The sequence below is a fragment of the Telopea speciosissima genome, chromosome 1 (genome assembly GCF_018873765.1).
Source record: "Telopea speciosissima isolate NSW1024214 ecotype Mountain lineage chromosome 1, Tspe_v1, whole genome shotgun sequence".
NCBI classification, from domain to species: domain Eukaryota; kingdom Viridiplantae; phylum Streptophyta; class Magnoliopsida; order Proteales; family Proteaceae; genus Telopea; species Telopea speciosissima.
Window position 1 is genome coordinate 57,382,830 of NC_057916.1, and position 13,647 is coordinate 57,396,476.

General features: G+C 38.6%; 1 protein-coding gene across 1 annotated transcript; it reads right to left on the bottom strand.

Annotated features, from left to right (window-relative positions):
• Positions 1-7,707: 7,707 nt before the first annotated feature.
• On the bottom strand, positions 7,708-12,522 carry LOC122651610. Its single transcript, XM_043845070.1, has 4 exons — positions 11,555-12,522; positions 10,052-11,401; positions 8,305-8,419; positions 7,708-7,958 (listed from the first exon to the last, which is right to left on the bottom strand). Exons 1-4 carry the CDS (start codon positions 12,458-12,460, stop codon positions 7,708-7,710), a joined length of 2,622 nt encoding a protein of 873 aa, XP_043701005.1. The 5' UTR covers positions 12,461-12,522.
• Between the last annotated feature and the right edge of the window lie 1,125 nt (positions 12,523-13,647).

The window sequence follows — 13,647 nt, forward strand, 5'->3', positions numbered from 1 at the left end:
ATGGACTTTTACTCTGAATTTCCTAGGAATAAAGAATAACAGAATTCCATGTATTTCAGCAAAGTTCTACAATTACTCCCATCAATATCTCATGCAAAAACTTCTTGCTGGCAAAATTTTGTGAGTGAAGAAAACAATCCCACCATTCAATTTCTTCTAATTTTAACCATCAAGGTCCAGTTAAGCTTTCCCACAGGGAAGGGAGTTAAGCTTCCCCACAGGCAAGGGAATTGCCCTAGGCAGTAGGAGTGGCACCTCATATTCTCCTAAGGTTGTTGTTAATGGAAATGGTAGTGCAGACGCTCACACAAAGCTGCCTCACCACTTGAAATATTAAACAGAACATTAATTCTCACTTACATATTTGTTTCTATGCTTAAGAGGAAAAGGGGGAGAGGGAAAGCATACTAAACTTTTTTTTTGGCTGCCCTTAAGCGTAATCATCCTACTACTACTACTATTATTAGAAGACTACCACACAGGCAATAATATTCAAAGAGAGGAGAGGGAGTCTGGCCTTAAATTGCGCGGGGGGGGTGGGGGGGGATGAAGAACTAGAGACTCGAAACAAAAATCTAATCAATGAGAGATCGATCAGAACAAAAAACTAAACATGGAAAATATCAGATAAGATATTAGTATCCTCGCAATCATAAAAAAGGGATATGATAGTCAGTAGTTGATTCCTCTAAATTCACCTAGACATGAGGACTATACAGCTAATAGGCCAAAAGCTTGGTTGATCATTTCTAAGAGAATATTTTTCATTATATGCAGTTCTTGTCCTCCCAAAATGACCAACAGACTGTAAACATGACCAGATCCAACGGACTCTGCCTTTTCTTGAAAGGACATTCACAATGCTTCAATTGAAAATCTTACGCTAACAGAACATAATCAAACCTCAAGAATGGTGGCTTTATCCACAAATAATTGAACTTTCAAAGCACAAGTAGTGCCAGGCCTTACATGTATGTAAGTATGAATAATGGAAAAGTTATATATCATATTTCCACATCCAATTTCCAATGAATTACCATGACGGCATGACCTAAACGTGTGGTCCTTTGGCAAGTGGAATCACAAAAACCAAACACCCAAGGCTCATCTGCTTGCATATTCGAGAGGAGAAAGTCAATTAACCTAGAAAGATAAAACCAGCATACCTCGGCTAAGAGCTTATCTTTCGTCATAGGTGAACGTAAATCATTGTCAACCTTTTATGAGCTTCCTTAGAGACTACAAAAATTATACTCGTCAATTTACCATATATAATGAGACAATGCATTTAGCTATTGTTATGCTTTGACAAACAGACTTCAAGAATCACAATTTAAATAGACAATGGATTAATATCAATTAATCATAGCTAGTCGGGATAAACTACCATCACATAAACAACACAGGTCCTCACAAGCTACACTACTTTTATTCTTATGGTTTTCAAAGTTTAGAAACTTACCTCATTTATCTTTTTTGCTTGAATTGATTGATATGAATCAATATCTTAAAGAACTAATAAGATATGCAAGGAGGAATAACTTATCCAGATATTGACATGATATCAAGGTATATTTCAATACATTGCAATCACTATTTGGCTACTACTTTGGTGTGTGGATCTCAGGCTTACTCTTGTAGGATTCAAGTGTGTTACTTCTGTGAATTCAGAAGTTGTTTTTTTTTTTTTTTTTTTTTTTTTTGCTGTGGTTCATCAGGTTATTTAGGTGGATTCCCAATTGTTTTCTATCCTTTATCTATCTTTTCTCCTGCAAACAGGTCAAAATTTCTTATCCTACGATTCTATTGCCTTTCTGTTTTGTTTTCTATATCTATTATGTTCACATGATTAATAGTTCATTAATTCCCATTCAGATCTAGTTATGCTTGCTAGTGATTCATCTGTTTTGAATCCTAGGTTCAGTCTCTGTTTAAAGTTTAGTTTTCTCAATCGATATTAGAATCCTGGTTCAACTCTACTTCTAAAATCTGGTTTCTGGACCTACCTTCTATTTTTGTTTTTCTGTTCCTAATTTCAGTTTCAATTTCTATAATTTCTGATTTTTTAAATTTGAGTTACTAATTATAGTTTCTATTTTTTTGTCTGGGTTTTGGTAACCTGCTAAAAGAGGGATCGACCTTTGGATCTTCTACAAACTTTGCTGGATTATTCTTCATGCTTATTGGGCCATTTGATCAGACTATTAGCCTATCAGATCTGTCTTTGTTTAGTTATTGGATTTCCCCTGAATTCGGTTTGGTTCCATCCCTGTGATTCTGGTTTTACATGAGGTTTTCTAAACCCTGAACCCTTAGGTGCCTAGATCCCCCCATCAGAGTTGCTAACTTGTAATTAGAGTTCCCTTTGGTGAACATTTGAGCCTAGAGCATTTCGAATCCATTTAAGTTGTTTAATTGTTTATCCAAAGAAGACCTTCAATGCTGTTCTTGATAATCTATTATAACACCTCAAAAAGCAAACACAATTTGGTAATTCAAAAAGCATGGCCCTCTGTAAACCTTGGGGGTAGGGTTTTGGGGCTGATTAGAGTGTTGCTACTTGAGACTGTAACAAGTAGTGGGGGGTTAAAATAATCCTCAAAGCATGGCCATCTGTGTATTCCATGCCATATAGCTCCTTGCTTAATTGTCTGATCTACTAGAGAGTTGCAGTACTTGGTGTCCGACAGAGTGATGGAGTACAGCATTCTTAGACTTGAGGACGTAGGTTCCCCAATGATCAGTCATCACAATTCAATTTAATGGCATTCTTTAAGAGGACCGAATTCGATGAGATAGTATCAATGGAATCTAGCATAAAACTTTAAGAATGGTAACTCATCCCAATACTAATCAATCTATCATGTTCAAATGAGAATGCTTGGGTCCCTAAAAATTGTGTTTTTCTTCTATTTGAAATACTCCATACACACGAAATGAACAAGAATAACCATGGTTCAAGAACTCACGAGATCTTGGTTTTTTGAGAAATCGAGTCGAGTTGCCATACGATTTTAAAAATTACACTATCTCGGTCGAGTTCTCGGGTAACTCGAGATCTAAGGTCCACCCAGAACTCGACCCATCTACTTCTTTAAAACTTACCTAACTCGATAGAACTCGACATATCTAGGTCGAGTTCTATCCAAAGGCCATTTTCTTCCCCATTTGACGCTCCTTCATGTTACCTATGGATTTCAAGTTCTGACCTTCGGGAGAGTTGAATCAGCTGCACATTTGAAGGATTCAGCTACATATCTTCAAGTGGCATACTATGTGCAAAACTACAGCAATACTATGACATGGGAATTCTATATAAATCGCATTGGGACTGAATACATTAACATATCACATTTTATATAACATTTGTTTAAAGATTGATGTATTGTACACTTTAACATTTCTAATGCCTATTTAAGTTATTTTAAGAACATTAATTGAATGTTTTGATTGCTTTCTATTACTAAATTATATGTAGAGTAGGGAATTTTAGTACGTCGTCGCCTACCAACCTATGGTTTGAAGTAAAACTCATATTTGGACTTTGTTTTTTAATCTATTAGTGCCATTGTGTTTAAATGGTCTAAAATAGGTTGAATACCAAGTTTCAGACAAAGTTTTAGACCCAAACTAGGTCAAAAACCTACCGAGTTGAGGCTTCGAGTCGGAAAAAAAAATACACCGACCCGACAAAATCTCAACGAAATCTCGACTCGACTCGATTTTTCCAAGGACCGAGTTGGTACTGAGTTCCAAGTTTTAGTACCTTAGAATAACTTATCTCATGTCTTCCATACATACCATACATCCCTAAGGTCAAAGGCTCCACTTCTTTCATCTACGCAATATTAAAAGATAGAATGTTTAAAACATACACACACACAACCTATGTTTTTGCTTTTGACATTTAAATACTCAATTTCTGCACTAACATGTGAAAGTCAAATACTATAAGATTAATTGAGATATTTATGCTAACCTCTCTTTTTTCCAGGTATAACCACATGCCTTGATTCTTCTCTTTGTATTGCTCTAAAAACCACGTATCCATCCCTTCCATCTAATATCCTCTCAACCAATAAATACATCCCAAGCCATACTTATATTTGAAAAACTAAAATCTGACCACAAATATCACTAACATCCATAATTTAGCCTCTACAGAATTTGGTTAATAAAGAATTTTATCTTTCTCTACATTGTGGATAGAGAGAGATTTGTCAATTTTTATTCTCACCAGGAACTAGAAGAAGAAGAGATAGGAAAACAGAATAGAGTCACGCATTCAAGGTAAAGCACCAAAAAATCCTTAACAAGTTTAAAACCCTAGCCAGCAAGAAATAGATATCAACAAAGCATAAGTCATAAAATAGGGTTTTTACAACCAACTGAATAGCACAACCAATTATGGTTCTGGTTTAGAAGTCATAGCAGAGAAGACATTACAAAATCGCTCAAAGATGAGTGAATACCACCCAGAATCTCAAGCTAAACTATAAGCTGGTGTGGTTTGTTGAAGCCCTAAGCAAAATCAGAACTTATAGCAGAGAAGACATTGTTCAAAATTAATTTGTACTCTTCAAGAAACCAGATCTGCCAAATGTTGAAGCCCTAAGTAAAATCAGTGATGGAGAGAGCTTAAGAGAGGAGGAAGGAAGAGAGGGCGAGATGGTCGTGCTTACATACCGATACAGTGATGTAAGTTGCAGGAAAAAGCAGATCCAAGTTGAGTGAGGAGGGACCACCATTGTGAAGCTGTCGCACCTTGCAGAGATGGAGAGAGCTTCATTCGTGAAGGAGTTGCAAGCAGTAGCTCGCGATAGCTCGTGACCTTCAAGGAGAGGCAGATCCAAAAGTCGATGGAGATTTGTTTTTTTGCTTCTCTTCTTCGTTCGATAAAAGGGATTTTTATCAGATAACTGTTTTGCAATTGAGGCAACAGTTTTTCACTTTAGACCACAAAATAGTAAAAACAAGTATTTGTTGTTTCTACAAATACATTTCTGTTGGTAAATAACTAACAATTTTGATTTATGGTACTAAAAACACTTGAAACATAACAGATTTATCAAACGATTTTTCTGTGTTATCCGTGTGCTGGAAACACAAATAAAGAAACACCAGAAACATATCGTTATTTTCACGTTCATCTATTATAACCATAGATCTTTCATAGTATTTATCTGAACCGTCTATTGACTTTCTATCTAGTTACCGGTTCCCGGCTACTGCAGTGACAGATTCACACTCGCCCTCACGGTGACTTTGTTGCTATCCTCCGCTCCGATGCCTCTGTGCCAACACCTCAACCCCTCTGCAACTGCCTCTTCAACCACTTCTTTGTGTTGGTGACGGAAGGTAGAACCCTAAAGACCCAAATCCATTTCTTTTACCTAGTGATCCACTTGATGTAGAGATATGGATGTTTTCGGTTGAAGGCATTCAGCTTTCTAAAGCTTTGGTCACCGTCATCATCTTCACCAGTGAGAGATTTCATCTGTTTACACAGGATGATTTTACCAAAGGAAATAACGAGCATCGTCTGTCCTCTTCGTCATCTCAGAGAGATGTGATTTACAGATGCAGGAATTCCTTATTTTGTTTGTTTTAAACCCAGATGATTGACAATTAAAAAAAATTTTAAAAAAATGATGACATCATTCGATCTCGTGTTTTGAAGTTGGAAGTTCTGAGGAATTGTAGTTTATAGTCTTGAATAGGGTGATCTTTTGGCTAGTGGGTTGTCTAGTGCTTGTATCATTCGATCTTGTTTCAACAGATTTCATCTGTTCCTAAGATGTTAAAATTAATGTCTAAACTTTTTAAATTGGATTTGGATGTTTGAGAATTAAATCATTTGAAATTAATAGCGAGGGTTAGAGTTTACACTAAACAGCCGGATATCAACAAGGGTTGCAGTGAAGATCGCAGAGGGGTGTGGCCGGCCTCTTCTATTCAGGAGAAGACGGCATAGCAGCAGTCATCCGCTGCGACGGAAAGTAGAAAAGTCGAATAAATTGAACTTTAATAACAGGGGTTGGAGTTTAGAGTAACCAGCGCGGTATCTCAGCAGAGGTTGCAGTGGGGATCGCAAAGGGGTATGACCTCTTCTACGAAGGAGAAGGCGGAATAGCAACAGTAGTCATCGGGTGACTCCATCTCCAGCATCGATGGAGTTTGAGTTGATGACTTTCCGGTCTGCAACTAAACGATGGTGGCGGAACCACGTCTCTCAAAGTTAAGGCTATGTGGTGTTTGCGTCTGCAAGCTTGATCCGTTCTCATTCACTCCACTGCGGCGATCTCCCTCTTTGCTCTAAAGCACACGCAGAGGAAACCACTACTTTCCATTAATTACCTTTACAATTGGTTTCAGGTAAAGTGACTAAAAGCGCTCAACGGCTGAAATTCAATCTCGTTAAATCTATGGTCAATGTGGAATAAACGTACCGCTACCTTTTAGCCTTTATTTAAAGTCCAATTTTTAAAATCAGATATACATTGTCTTATTGATGGTCCTTATTGTCACTTTTTTAATTTTGATGGCTCGCAATGTTGTTCTTTTCTGCCAAATGAGTCCGAATCGAATCTACAGGTTATTGTGATACCTCTCTCGTCTCAACTCAACTCATTTCGACCCTTTCGAAGCCTAGCCCATTATCTTTCTTCCTGTTATCAACACAAAACCAGTTGATTGGCGAGTAATGGTGAGAGAGCATTGTATTGTTCCTCTGTATGAGGAATTGAAAGTTGGCAAATGTTAAGATTTAAAAATTAGGGTAATGCAATACAGGAGCTACTCTTGTCAGTCACATCTATCTTGCTGCAAAATGTCCCAAAGTTACATAGATAACATGGCTAACAAAGGTTCAGGCTGTCCAAAGGATTTACTTTCATCCCACAAAATTCAAAAAGGAATAAAACGGCTTCAAAATCAACAATGCTCACAATGTGAAATCATCAAATTGCGGTAATTTTTCGGGTGAAAGCTTTGCAGTAACCCTACTAACCAACCCACTCACTTTCGTCAGAAAACAAGGGTCATTCCTTGGCTTTACATTTACAATCCAGACGGACACAAAATATCAGAAACTGGGAAGTGAGAAAATTGGTAATCTACACAGACCAAAGGCCATTAGGGTAAAAAAGGAAAGACAACATCCAACCTGAAACAATCAAGTAAAAGCATTTTGGTAACCTAATCAATATCGTTTACCTCCAGCAAACCTCCAGCAAAGCAAAATGAGTATCTTTTCGGATATAGCACCTGTGTCCCAAGTGTCAAGTATCTGTTGAATAGATATGAGGCAGCCAAGAAGATCAATCTTCGTTGTTCCAGAATATGTTGGATTCATAGTCTTCTTCTGCGTGAACAAGTTGAAATAGGTGATCACAGTTCCTCATCCAGATTCTCTACCCAACGAACATGGATTTCATACGAGGTGGGCATCACTTTCAGCCAGTATTTTCTTCAACCAACCGTCAGATTACAGTTTTACAATATTGGTGGTTAAATTAATACAAATCTACAGACCTTGATCTCTACAAAATTACAATCCTCTTGCATCGAAGGATGCCTTAGACTTCAATGCAGCCTTGCAAAAAGGACTCCCTGAAAAGTTGTCTTGTCCATGCCATTGCATTCGCACTGGACAATGCCAGCAGATCTACAACAAGAAAAGCCACCATTTAGCCCAAGTGCCTGTGCTCAATCAATGAAAGAGGTCACGGCAGTGGCAGTAGGAGCGGGAGTGGGAGCATCCTGCAGCTCTGATCTCTGAATTGCTTCTGCAAGCCTCAATGCAATGGTGGCCTTGTAAGTTGCCAAGTCCGCATTCTCCATGAGAGTCTGTGCTCTCTGTCGCTTGAGCATAGCCACCTCCAAAGATCTTCTTGCAGAGCTTTTGGCTTCTTCAACTCGATGCCTGGCTGCCATGACATCATGCTCCTCTGCCATGGCTTTACATCCATTGAAAATGTTTTGTTAGTTGTTGAATAAATACTCTTGAGTACAAGTTAATAGACTTGATTGAATGAATAATCTTGGGAACACAACCATAATCTGACCAATTTTTAAACACCACCCCCATCAACACCTCCCCCCCCCCCCCCCACCCCCCAACACACACAAAACAAAAGCAATTTGACGTTGGATTTGGGAGACAACACCAAGGGCATGGTATTATGACCACTGAGGTGCAAATCCAACTGTCAAAATACAGTGCAAATTATATTATTTCCCACAGAAATTGCTAGGGTATATATAGGGATCAGTAGGAACCATAGCATTAAAATAAAAAAATACCTTGTAAAAATCTTGGCTGTTTTCCGCTTCCATATTGGCTACCTGTCCTCTTGAATGACCTTTTCTTTCGCAGAAATGGTTTTTGGATTAGTTGCGCTCTCCTTGGGGGATGACACTGTTGTTAAGCATTGAAGCTCATCATAAGAAAACTTGCTTATAAGCATCGACAGATTAATATTAGAAATACATGTTAATGAAAAAACTGACACGGAGCTGTTTTCACATCAGAGATACAACATAAGAACCAATCATAACTGAACATGGTTATTAACATACTCAAGTCATACTCAAGTCATTTGTATTCTCTAGGTTAGAATGGCAGAATACTAGGTTAGAAGTGCTCTCTCACTTCCCCACACCCCCCCCCCTCACCAAAAAAAAAAAAAAAAACAAACTTTACTCTAGTCGTTTCTTCTTAAAAAAAATATATAAATCTTTTCCATTAAGAGACCAATGATTTGGGACATATAAATATATCCACCCATAGTACATCGTTCACAAATGCTACAGGCTCTAACCTAGACGTGAGTAATGCCTAAGCATACAAACTTTATAACATATTATATAACAACTTTGCATGGACCAAATATACAAGGTTAGCAGTAAAACCATCCGCATCTATTACAAAACAAAAATTATGTAGACTTTACATCTTAGCCAATAGGTGAAGTCTCGTGTTTATTGTAATAGTTGATTAGTAATGTCGATCTATATACACACACAAAAATTAGTACAAGATGTGTGACCCTCTGGAAAGTACTTGTTAAACCCCTTCTTGGAAATCCTGGGTTCGAATCACTTCTAGCTTATGCTTTTTCTTACTCATTACAATATATATATATATACATTCCATGCTCTGTACCATTTTCTGAACGGGTGGTTGCTACCAAATGTAAATTTCTGCTGGCAGATTGCAATCCCGAACAAACAAATGTCTAAATATCATGCTCTCCATGTTGCCAAATGCCTATACAGAAAGGGAAATTGGGATTGATGTCTACAGGTATGTTAGCAGGGTAAAGATTCAAAAAAAGAAAGAAGGAAACATAACTGAAAGACAAGGAAATGGTGAAAGTAAAATTACTGAGTGTCCGCATGCCAGATGACCTTTGACTTGAAATTCTCTTCAGAAAAAGTATCAAAAAAAAATCCCACTGCAATAGTGGGTTACCCCATTCCTTTAAAGAAACTTCCACATATGCAGCTAAACTCTTTCGTTTTGAAGCTCTTGCTTTGACAATGATCAAATAAAGAGGAAGAAAAGAACTTGATTTAATCTTTTCAATTCATAGTTAAATTGACCTGCAGAACCAAGCTAATGAACCTTAAAAGAGTCCAATGCAATGAAGTTTTTCTCCAATGATACAGAAATGCTTAAAAAAGCAATGCAGGTCCTCCATATGTCAAAATTTTCAGTAGGACATTCAAAACAATAATTAATGAAAAAAAGAATAGACAAGCAAACAGATCCAGAGCTTGGGACACTAAATATGGAAAGGGAATAACAAAAAGAAATACAACAGAGTAATATCTCATTTCTTACTAATTTTGCAAGTAAAATAAATTCTTGAAATACACCATGGATATAAGTGGAATAATTACTTCAATCACCACAAAACAATGGAAGCATGGAACTGACAAATATTGCAGAACAGCAGAAACTTCCATGCCACAATAATACAGCAAGGAGGAGTAAAGGTAAACCGTTGAATGTATACAACAATTATAAATAGTGTGTTGCCTTTACCTGGAATACCCTAATCAGTGCTGAGCTTTTTTGTTTTCGCTTTTTAACCCAGTGATTGTAGATAGCCACCAACACTTCCTTTCTTCCCAAATTTAAACAAAGATTGACAGCTTTAATCTCATCAGCGACATCATCAGGCCTGCAATATGCAGTTTTCTCAAACGTATCTATAATTTTCTCAAAATTGTACACTAAGATACACCCAGATCCAACATTATCTCCACAATAAAATTCATTATTGAAATTGTTCAAAAATTCCTCATCATCAGATTGAATATCATAATTCGTTGTTGTCCTTATCAATGCCCTTGCCACCTCATCCTCTTTCATAGTGATGTATCTCTCAGGTCGCACAAAGGGAATACAGTTACTGTCCCCATTTCCTGGTACTTCATGAACTCCAGGCACAGGGAGTATTCTAACTGAGGGAGTCTGCATACTACGATCATAGCATTCCTTGTGAAGTTCCTTAAAGATCAACCACTCTCGTCTGTCAGTAAACTCTAACTTCCAACCATTTAACCCTGCCCATATCATGGCATGGGTGAAACGATTTGATGTACTGGGTCTCATCACATTTTGGGCTTTACCGCAGCATCTTAAGGAACCGTGTCTCCTCACAGCAATCAGCCAATTATTTGAAGTTGACAGTTCCAATGAAACCTCAACTCCCTCTTCCCTATAGCATTTGTCTGGCTCAATAACCAATAGGTTTGCACTACAATATAGTGAATCCATGTTTTGCCTCAATTCAACCAAGGTTGACTTCAGGTCCTTCATATTTTCTCCCAAACCATCACTCATACACCTCCGATGCTTGCGATTAGATACATGCAAAGAGGAGGAAGTGCAATCATCCATACTGCTTAGCAAATCACCACCTACAACATTACAAGAACTCTGCAACTCTGCAATTGAAAGATTTATACCTCTCACATACCCCAGGCTACTCTTCTTCTGAATACTGTGAGGATTCAATCCATAACTTCCACCACAGCAAGCTGATTTGGGAGCTCTACCAATAAAATCCACTTTTTTCTTTCCGATAGAAGTATTTCCAGAAGTCATAATCTTGCTTCCAGAAAGACCAATCTTACTAGGAATACACGCCAGGAAACTTTGGCTGTTGGAGAATCTCCGTGCTTTTGCATACAAACCCATCAGGTACCTAAGAAGAACATTAGGTAGATAAATGGACCCCAGGTGCTTACTGGAATGCAGATACATAAATGCACGGGGAACTGAAAGAAAATCCAATGAGAACAGAGGTGTGAAACCCGAGGCCTCAAATATCTTGCAAATTCCAGATGCCAAGACATCATTTTTCAGTGTAATGCTGCATGGATGATCCTGTTCCACATAAACGCGCACATAAAAATACACAAGAAGAAGGGGGTAAAAGGAAAAACTCAGAACAAAAGGAAAAGTTCAAGTAGCATAAATTAGCAACATAATGTCAAAACTTAGCAGCAAGAACATTCATCCACAATAATTTCCACTTACATGCAACAAGTGAATGCCGTTAAGGGAGAAAGCTTGAGAAATCGGCTTAGCGGACAAAAACGCTGTAAGCTCTGACAATAGCACTCTGGTCCGCATCATGTAGCTCAGAATAGAATTCAGAAGGCAAGCAAAGCGGCAGTTACTACTAAACGTGGGTTTAGCAACCATAAAAACCATAGCTTGACGAAAAAATCTGTTGAGCATATCTTGCTGTAGGAATCCAAGATTACACGGCAGGACCTGGTGTTCTTTGATATCTTCCAGAACTCCCATTTCCCCTGATAAAGCAGTCGAAGAAGACTCAGTTGGTCTCTGTCCCCGCTGTTTACGGACAAAGGGAATCCCATACATTCGATCCTCCGAAACCCTGCCTCCTCCATCTGAAGGAAGTGAAGACTCAAAAGACTTGTTCACCCCTAATCTTTGACGTTTTCGATGGTACACGGTGCCGTACATCTTATCTACACTCTCATCTGCCGTGGAAGCCCCATGCCTGTTATTCATAGATTCTAGCACCATTTCCCTATCCAAAAGTTTCAGAGCTACTCTTTTCCCAGCTACAACATTGTGCCACCCATTTTCCTTGCAATAGAGAACATCATCCGCATCACCAGAATGACCAAGCAGCCGAAACCACACCTCAGCTTCTGAACATTTCTCTGGCTTCCCGTCAGCAGATTCAGACCACAACCGTCTCCCAGATCGTAAAACCCTCGTCCCATCCGCATCTTTCACAACTGATTTTGGCACAAATACCCTAGTTGACAATCTCATACCGACTGACGGCATGGGTGGAAGATTCTGAAAGGGGAGAACACTCGAACCTATCTTCAACTCCTCCAAATCGTAGAGTTGGCGAAAAAACCTCCTGGACTCAGATTCAGAAGGTTCAACACATACTCCCATGCTTAGAGAAAGGAAATCATCGGACCAAAACCGTGCCAGTATCAGCGATTCAGTACTGTGTAACTCTTCTTATGCTGCTAAAACATAGAGAAAATAGACAGAGAGAATAAAATATGAGATTTACCGAACGATCGCATCCAACTACACCTGAAAAACCGCCATTAAAACAAACTAATTGAAAACAGAATTGAGACACCTACTTTCACGGTGGACAGAAAAAAAAGTCACCATATGTGTGATCCATATCTCTCATCTCCGGAGTATCCAAGACGAGAGGTTTTACAAGATTCACGTAGTTCTTATTGCAGAAGACAGAAGAAAGTGAGAGAACATCGCAGTCGCAGTGGCTGCTGTACCTGCAAACATTTAGGGTTCTAATGAAATGAAAGAAGAAAGGAAAAAAATTGGTTTAACCATTCGCCGACATATGATCTCCGTCAGATCTAGATCGGACAGTTAATATCAACTGAAAGCCGAAATAGTTCGCAGGCGCCAAGACCGGAGGCTTTCTGCTCGTCGATGAGAGAGGATATTTGTGACGTTCTATTTTAGTTGAAAGGTCAAAATAACCCTTAAAGTTAAAGTCTTTACCTTTCTTTTTGTTTTAATGGAAGACTCTTTAGTTCTTTAGGAAGAACGACGGTTTTTTTGGGTAATTTACACAAAAAAAACAAAAGGAACAGGAAAAAGATGACGAGGCATTGGTTATTATAACTACGGATGTGTATCTGCTCCATTCCTGACCCACTCCATTTTGCTCCATTTTCCATTTAGATTGTCGAGACATGGCATGCTCAAATCCAATGGTCATATTTGAGTTATGACATTCACCCAACCAACCCTAATCTAACCCTAGTTACATAGTCACTCTCCTCCCTCACTCCTCCCTCTCTCAAGTCTAACCCTCCTCTCTCACTCCTGTCTCCAGCGGCGGCAAGCTCTTTTCTCCTGTCTCCTCTCTCTCTATCTGTGCCGGAGCAAAAGAAGGGTTCCAACATGGTAATCACTATCAGCGGGTTGAGCAACACCAAGACTACTATGAACAAGACTTACTAGTGGACGTACCTAAAGCCCACTTTGAACAGCTTTGGATCTTTATTGATCGTCCAATCTGTTTGCCCTGCTCAGTTAAGTTCACAATTGACAATCCCAAATTCCCAACACTAGTTCACTTTTGTATTCCCTTT